This window comes from Vigna radiata, chromosome 8 (genome assembly GCF_000741045.1).
Source record: "Vigna radiata var. radiata cultivar VC1973A chromosome 8, Vradiata_ver6, whole genome shotgun sequence".
Lineage (NCBI taxonomy): Eukaryota > Viridiplantae > Streptophyta > Magnoliopsida > Fabales > Fabaceae > Vigna > Vigna radiata.
In genome coordinates this window covers 36,583,027-36,592,171 of record NC_028358.1, presented here as the reverse complement: position 1 = coordinate 36,592,171, position 9,145 = coordinate 36,583,027, and the positions used below count along the sequence as shown (strand labels likewise).

Genomic DNA, 9,145 nt, shown 5'->3' with positions numbered 1-9,145 from the left:
TGTAAATTTGTAAGATTGAGAGACTAACCTGTTGTGACATGGCTTTACCACTTTTCGATGCTTGAACTCGGTTCTTTGATTATCTTCTTTATGCCTGGGCCGCTCAATCGCCTGCAATCTTGACCATTTGGTGATCTTCAAGCTTTGACCGCTCGATCGCCTTCCCGGTAGAGAGGGGGAGGTACGTGCAAAAGGCAATCCGACGCCAAAGTTAGGCGTGTATTGAAGAGCCTCAACTCTTGATTTAATATTTAGTGAAGGGTTTTCACTGAGTATTTGAGAATGATAGAGTGAGTCAAGCATAAGTTGAACCTAAGTTCAACGTGAATAAAATGTACCTTGCTTTTGGTTCTGACTTTCTATTGATAAGATGTCTTATGGACCATGGACCTTAAATTGACATAAGTTCAATAAAATATAAACATAATATAATATAAACATACTTGCCTGAAAATATGTTTAATTATTAAATATCTTTAAATAGATATTATTGATTATCCTTTGATTATTTTACCTTTTATTTATCAATATCTTTAATAAGAAGATGTTGATATATTCTTAATTATATACCATACCCTACACTTACATTGTATGACTAAAAGCTAATATATATCGTGAGTAAAAACGAGAAATTAAATGAGGATATTTTATTTGTGGGTATTTTATAACTTGCAAACTTTAATTTGGATATATTTTTTAACTTGTTGGAAATAGAAACTCGGACCTTGATTAAAGAAATCAATTATATATTATAACTGTAATTTTTACGTTCAAATATTTTAAAAAATGTAAAGTTATGATACAATCACTCCAGTCAATTAGAAATAATTTCTTTCAATTTAAAAAACATTAAGAGTATTTATCACGATAATTATCAAGTGACAATTCAATCATATATTTTATTTTACAAATCCTTGTTTGTCACATGAAAATAAAATAATCTATAATAGAAAAATTAGTTGTATTTAATATATGAACAGTTATAATTTTTAAAAAAATTATATGGGAATTTCTTCTAGCGAATCCAATTATTTTATTAGAATAATATTTTTATTGTTAGTTGTTATAAATTAGAAGATGAATAAAAATTATTTATTCGTACACGTTGTGAATACTATAAAATTATAAATCACTCTGTAAGTGAACATATTTTTATCATTTTTTCTTTTAGAAGGTACCAGAATTTATTTTAAACTTTACACACGTAACTAAGTGTTATTCTTTTATTTTGAAACTTTATACAGTAGTTATCTTAGGAAGTTCATGGATTTTTTTCTTTTCTTTTTAAGGATTTATAGAATTTAGTTCAAACCATGCTTCGTTTTGACAATTCTACTAACAGTATTTATCCCAGTGTTTATCAAGTATTTGTGAATAGAGCATACATATTTTTTTAGTATCCTTAAATACTTATAAATATTTTTTTAATTATAAATAAAAGAGTAATAATCTGTATATAATAAAATAAATTGTATTAAAAAAGTAAGTAATTTGAAAAGAAAAATTATATCGTTATTTTAAATAAATCTAGATATTTAATTAACCTTTTTATTAATTAAATATTGACATACTTTTTTATTATTCAAAGATAAAATATCACACCAAATTATATATCTTTATATGTAGAGTAGATTATTTGCTCCACATTACACATTTTAATGAAAGCAAATTCCAACACAAACAAATAAATCCTGTGTAAAATCTCATCGTTCAAATCTACTGCAGTTGCAGTGCCATCACTTTTTGCGTTTCTTCTTTGCGGCGAGGTTAGTTACTGATCTACTATTTCACCACTGTACTATTCTTAACACGACTTGTTATGGTGATTAACTTAACATTGGTTCGAACGGAGTAAAATTAGGCATCTTAAATGGAAATTAATCATTTAAATCAGTGTAATCCCTCTGCATAAACAATTTATTTATTAGATAAAAATTAGCCACTGTGTTCTATTGTCCCCTTACGGCACACAGTAACAACGTGGTGCTAATGCCGCGGAATCTTATGCGAATATTTCCATAGTTGACAATGTTTCTTCCACCATCTTGTTGTTCTGGACCCATCTTCCATTAAACAAATTGCTTCAAATTTTCCAACCCTAGTTTTATTTTCACAATTCTTTCAAGTAAAATCATAATAAAACCCTTCAATTGTGCATACCTACTACTCACATTAAAAGGTGAGACATGTCTGTTTTGAATGTGTTTAACTTATTGCTAATAAGTGATTAAATAAAACAGGCCAAAGCCTCTTTCTATGTTTTTTGACTTTTCTTTTAACTGGGGCTCTCTTCTTCTTTCTGAAATTTCTATTTTGAATTTGCTGAAGAATTATTTCAGTGATCTCCTAAGAGTTCCATTTGTTGCACCTCAATTGGAAAAAGAAGGGAACTTGGAATCTGGGTGTTAAATTTTCGAACACTTTCTATGGGGAATGATGCAAGGTCACCGCAGGGTCCAGTTACTTGCGGGTCGTGGATTCGGAGGCCTGAGAATTTGAATTTAGTGGTGTTGGGAAGGTCCAGACGTGGCAATTCTTGTCCTGCTCTCCTCGAGATTTTCTCCTTTGACCCTAAGACCATTTCTTTGTCTACCTATCCTCTGGTATATCTCTAAAACTCTGAATATAAGTATAATATGCATACCAAGCATGTGTGTCTTTTGTGTGTCTATGCATACATGCGCCTGTAATTTATCCTATATTATGTAGTGTGGCCGTTTGCAACACTAATTTAATGTAAGTTACAGTTGTTTTCTTAATGTATTGTGTTTGGGGGTGTCTGAGCACGTAGATTATATGGAGTGAAACATTCGAATTTATGCTTATCCGTTTTGTTTTTCGCTGAAACTGTTTATGTTTTCCTCCCAGAAGCAGATAGTTGGTGGAAGTAGATATTATGCACGAATTCTGTTGTTGAAAATATTTTCGGTGTTGAGTTTCTGGGTTGCTGAATGGAAGCAAAGCACGAATGGACTTTTTGCTTTTTGTTTTAATGATGTTTTTATTTGTTTGATATTTCAGACCACCTATGTGTTGGAAGCAGAGGAAGGTAATCCTGATGCTATCGCAGTTCACCCTAGTGGGGATGATTTTGTGTGTGCTTTCAGTAGCGGTAACTGCAAGTAAGTTCCTTTTGTCAGAGCTTTTGGGATTGAAACTTTGTTACTCTCTCTCTCTCTCTCTACACACACACACACTTCTGGTCCCACCCGCACATGTCTGGTCCAGCCTACAAACTTCATGCTCTAGCCTCTAGATGTGTAATATTGGGTAGGAGATCTTCCCATGTTTCTTAATTCAAATAGATATATGGATTGAATTATTTTTCTATGGCTTGTAGATTGTTTGAGCTGTATGGCCGTGAAACAAACATGAAGTTGTTGGCTAAGGAACTCACTCCTCTACAGGTTATTGGTCCCCAGAAATGCATTAGTTTTAGTGTTGATGGGTCTAAATTTGCTGCTGGTGGGTTGGTAAGTATAGCTCTAGATTCCAACCAACTGATTTTATTTTCTGTGCAGTACTAAGTTTGATCCTGTGTTTGACTTTCTGTCTTTGACAAGTGTAGGATGGACATCTCAGAATTATGGAGTGGCCAAGTATGGGTGTGATTTTGGATGAACCGGAAGCACACAAATCAGTCCGGGATATGGATTTCAGGTAAGTATAATAAAAAAATCTAGTTAAGTCCTGCTAAAAGATGCATTAATCCATACATCTGGTAAATTTTAAAAGTAATTGATAGAGTTGGTAACTATAGTAATCTAATTTGGACTTCTTACAACAAGAGAAGATAATTTTTGCTTCCTATTTTCATTCCTGCAATAACTTGACTGTGTATATATTATCTTTTGTTTATTTAGATAATAAAAGTATGTGACATTGTAAATATCTTAGCCAGAAACTTTGAAGACATTGATACTTACTCTACTGCCTTCATTTTTCTCATACTTCAGTCTAGACTCAGAATTTCTGGCTTCAACTTCTACTGATGGGTCAGCAAGAATCTGGAAGATTGAAGGTGGCATTCCATTGACTACTTTGTCTCGCCGATCGGTATGGTATATTTGATTTAAGAACCTGTGGCAAGATCTGTAAGCAGTTACTTATATTGCATGATCTAAATATTTCATTGTGTCTCTTTAGGATGAAAAGATTGAACTGTGTCGATTTTCCAAGGATGGAACCAAACCATTTCTATTTTGCTCCGTTCAAAAAGGTATAATAGTATCTGGTTTATAGTGTACATTCTATGGTATTAATTTGTATATTCTTCAGATCTATTTGACCAGCAAAGCATGGCCTTTATTGTAGACATCTCTGTCTTTGTGCAGGTGATACTTCAGTCACTTCAGTTTATGATATTAGCACATGGAATAAAATTGGGCACAAGAGGCTGATTAGAAAGTCTGCTTCAGTAATGTCCATTAGCCAAGATGGGAAATACCTTTCTCTGTAAGACCTATAGTTACCTTCTGAATTTTGGGCTTATGCGTGGTCATTGGTCAACATTCTTCCTTTTGGCAGTTTTTGATTTTGAAAATTTGTCTGAGATATAACTATTGCAAGTCTTATCTTTAGGATTTAGAATTTTTATTTCTTTTGTTTTATCCAACACAACTTCTATTCAATTGCCTTATGCCAAGCAGTTCTGCATACCGCAAGGAGTGCTTGTATTTTCTTCCCCCGTGCATTATCTGATTCAAAAGTAAATATCCCAATCTAAAATTGTTGACCAGGAATGTATTTTCATTACCTGACTTCACTCTAGGTTAAACAGACCACTCCATAATAATCAAAGCAAAAACTTCAGTCATGATGTTGAAGTAAATATCCCAATCTAAAAATGTTGAGCAGGAGGTTCTTCAATGAATACATGATCACAAAAATAAGTTTTTTCTTTTTTAAAATTTACATTAATCTTACTGTTAGATATGGTTAAGATATTATTAGATATTGTTAGTTACAATATTATGTTTTAGATTTAATTGTAATGGGCTTAGGCCCATCTCTTTGTATTTTTCTATTTATAAATGCATAATAACTCTATGTGCTCAATACACATTAGGGGTTCATCCTATGTCTCTTTCTCTTTTATTTTAACACTTACTATGATGTTGATATTCCCATGTAGTGTCTTCCTTATTCACGTTCTTAATTTTTGTAGAACACCTTGTCTATATTAGTATATTTAAATTATTAAACATATAGTGATTTTGTCCCTGTTACCAAAACTGTGAAATTTTTTCCATCTTATTACTTTGTCTCTTTCTGATGTACTATAGCTTGATATTTATATTTATGTTGCACTAATTATATCTATGTATTTTCTTGTCAATCATTTTCTTCCTTTGCACTCATAAGTCATCTAGGTGATAGAACTACCCTGTCATTTCCTTATAACTGCTGAGCTTTTTAGTTTGTGTTTACCATTTCTCCAATTTAATGCATCAGAAGTGGTTGAAAAGTTGTTTGCGAAGTACAGATAAATTAACTTGTTTAAAACTCATGTTGTGTCATATTGATTCTATTTCCTTTTACAATCATAATAGCTTTTTTCAAAGCTCACCTTAGATGATGTATGTCATTCTATTTTTTCAATCGTAGCTTGCCTTTGTCATTTTCTTTTTGTTTTTTTTCCCGGGTAGCTGTTAAAAGAAGAGCGAGTGATTGCTTGTTTCATGGCTATTAATAAATGTTTAAATATAGTGCACTTGTAAACCAAAGTCTGGGGTACACCAGCTATAATATTACTATTATCTATTCACAAGAAGAACTGCTATAATGTTTTGATTAAAAAATTTGAAGGCCTGCAAGCTTGACATATGATTTGCACTTAACTTGTATATCACATTGCATTTTATGGTATATGCCTCCTGTATTTCAACTCATCAAAGGTCTGTGAGTCCAGGGGCAGCAAAGATGGAGACATATGTGTAGTTGAAGTAAAGAAAATGCAGATATACCATTATAGCAGAAGACTGCACCTGGGTACAAATATTTCATCACTTGAGTTCTGTCCTGGGGAAAGGTAGTCTCTATCCTCTATTGGTTTAATTTAGCACCTGTCATAAATAAATAAATACCAATCCAAGTAGGCTTTTGGTAAATTGGTTAAACCTCCTTCTTTTTCAATATTGGTCACAAAGTTGGGATTAAGCTATTAATTTGAATATTGGAACATTCATTGGGTACGGATTTATGTAGTCTTTGAGTAAATTCTTAAAACCTTTTTTCCCAAATTTTAAAACAAAAAATGGGAACATAGTGGTTAGTGTAAATGGTATTTTAAGAACTGTGTAAATGTTAGAAAGGAAAGTTACACTAGCCTTTGTGATACTTACAAGACAAAAAGCTAGAGGCGAAGGAGAATGTGTTAACTGCCAAAAAGATAGATAGTTACATAAAGAAGATGATTTGCGATAGTATGAATATGCTTAATCCTCTGGGTTTCCTCCTTCTCAGATTTTTGGATTTTATAATCTAAGGATCCAATATGTAGAAGCTATATATTTATGATTAGGAAACATTGGATCGATGTAACAAGTATGCACGATAAGTGGTTTTCAAAATATTAGGTAATGTATTGGCTCTTGTTTTGTTTGAGAAATCAAGGAAAATCAGACAGAAGCGTAGAATTACAAGATCGTACTTGCGAAGAAAGGTGTGCAAAATACTAGAAAAAACTAAGTCTCACATACAACCCTCACCCTATGAGTTAGCTTTTAAGGTTGAGTTAGTCCTATATCCAAATTTGAAGGCAGATGATTTGGTGAAAAAATCATGACCGTAGATAATATAGAAGAATGGGGCTGTTCCCTGGACTGTCCTGATTAGCAAAGCACAGTGTAACTGACAGGTTATTGCTGAAATGGATCTGGGATAGGTTACAATTCCCTTATGATCATGATTAATATCAGCAATGGATTTTCCCTCCATCAGATTATTAGCCAGAGTAAATGTGAACTTTTTTGAAATTGAACCTTGGTCTTAGAGAACCAATCAGACTTGAAGTCTGATTGCATGATCATTGACAATTAGCTACTCCATGAATTAACCTAATGAATCTACCTTTTTTGTCTTGTATACTCATCCGGGCTTTTCTTGTTCAGGGTTATGCTGACAACCTCGGTAGAATGGGGAGCCCTGGTCACTAAGCTGACTGTACCTAAAGATTGGAAAGGTTTTCTCTTACACACATATGCATACATCCCTTCTTCCTTCTAATGGCATACCATAACTTTATTCAATTTGACAATTTAAATATCCTTCAAACCTGCAGAGTGGCAGATCTATTTGGTGCTTTTGGGACTATTTTTAGCATCCCTTGTTGCATTTTACATATTCTTTAAGAACTCTGATTCATTTTGGAAATTTCCCATGGGCAAAGACCAACCAGCAAGACCTAGGTTTAAACCTGTCTTAAGAGATCCCCAGTCTTATGACGACCAAAATGTTTGGGGACCAGTTGATATGTGACAACACTCAAACTCTTGAATTAGTCTTCAGTGCTGTGCTGTTGTATCAACATTTATCTAAGCCCTTGTATACTTTGCCACTTGACTGATATTACAAGCATTTACTTCTATTTATTGATGTGTAATTTTATTAGAATCTTTAGGAATAATCAAATGGCTTTCTTAAATTTGAAAATTCCACTTATGATGTTTTGTATTAGCTGCTATGTGATGGATCCATTGAAGAGGCACATCTTTGGATATTTTTCCATTGTCCTTATTTTCATTTCTTGATCGAATTGATAACCTGTTACTTTTATTTTTTGGCATTTCATTTAAAAAGCACAGGGCAGATAGGGATTCAATTTATGTCATAGGATGAAAATTGGATTTTTTTTTTTGGTTGCTCTATTTAAAATTAAATTTCATTAACTCGATTTTTACTTTTTTTTTATCAGATAGATTAAGTCTACATATTTTCATACAATTTTAAAATTATTAAATATTTCATCAATTAATTTAACTTTAATATATATATATATATATATATATATATATATATATATATGTATATATATGAGTTTGTTGTACGTCTGTTTTTCAGTTGGTACATTATAGCAATGTGTATCGGGTTATAGTAGACAAAAATACCCTCATATATTATAGATTTTAAGTTTTAAAGTCGTGGGTATTTGAATAATTTCATTCTCAAAATTAAAAGAAGAAAAAAAATAAGAAACTTTGAAACCCTTACTCACCTTCTTCATCCCTTTCAACCCTTTTTCTTTCATCTCTCTCACTCCAACTTTTTTTCTATCATCCTAGGGTAGATCCAACTTAAAAAAAGCATAAATATTCGTCGCTAAACAATTTACCATATCTTAAAATATCTCCAGGCCAATTACCAATTTCTTTTGATGTCATTATGCTTGTAAAAATTAAATAAAATTAGATAAGACAAAAATTATAAAATGAAAACTCATTATAAAATCATTTTTTGTAAATTGTTTAACAACGAGGGTTTTTATTTTTTCCAGGCCGATTACCAATTCCTTTTATGTCACTATATTTGTAAAAATTTGATAAAATTAGATAAAACAAAAATTATAAAATAAAAACTCATTATAAAATCATTTTTTGTAAGAAATTGTTTAATAGCGAGTTTCTAATTTTTTTCCAGACGAATTAGCAATTCCTTCATAAGTCATTTTACTTGTGAAAGTTAGATAAAATTAGATAAGACAAAAATTATAAAATCATTTGTTTTTGTAAGAAATTGTTTATAAGTCAGTGTTTCTGATTTTTTCAATTGGGGATAGAGTAGAGATGACAGAGAAAATGTTAGAGTGAGAAATGAAAGAGAAAGAGTTGAGAGGAATGAGAGAGGTGAGTATGGATTTAAGGGTTTTTTTTTAGTTTTGAAAATGAAAATTATTAAAATATCCTTAACCTTAAAACTTAGTATCCATGAACACATTGGTAGATTGTAGTAACTGGAAAAACTGAAGTACGCAAACCTTTTATATATGTATATATATATGCTATGAAATTGTATATTTATGAACATTCAATTTACCTGAGCAAGAAGATGGTATGTCCCGTGATTCTATAGTTAGATATATTAAATTTGTGTTGAGTAGGTTAAGTATTTAATAATTATTTTAAAAATGAGTGCTTTCATTTCAACA

At 31.6% G+C, this 9,145-nt stretch overlaps 1 protein-coding gene across 2 annotated transcripts; it reads left to right on the top strand.

The window, feature by feature from the left end:
* Positions 1 to 2,037: 2,037 nt before the first annotated feature.
* On the top strand, positions 2,038 to 7,720 carry LOC106769777 (SEC12-like protein 1). Of its 2 annotated transcripts, XM_014655526.2 has the most exons (11): positions 2,038 to 2,179; positions 2,329 to 2,603; positions 3,022 to 3,122; positions 3,341 to 3,473; positions 3,569 to 3,660; positions 3,957 to 4,056; positions 4,147 to 4,219; positions 4,335 to 4,455; positions 5,912 to 6,031; positions 7,113 to 7,183; positions 7,283 to 7,720. In XM_014655526.2, the coding sequence occupies exons 2-11, from the start codon at positions 2,427 to 2,429 to the stop codon at positions 7,477 to 7,479; spliced, it is 1,185 nt and encodes a 394-aa protein (XP_014511012.1). In that variant the 5' UTR covers positions 2,038 to 2,179; positions 2,329 to 2,426; the 3' UTR covers positions 7,480 to 7,720. The 2 variants fall into 2 exon arrangements, with proteins under 2 accessions (XP_014511012.1, XP_014511011.1); XM_014655525.2 differs by lacking the exon at positions 2,038 to 2,179 and having other exon boundaries at positions 2,202 to 2,603.
* The last annotated feature ends 1,425 nt before the right edge of the window (positions 7,721 to 9,145 follow it).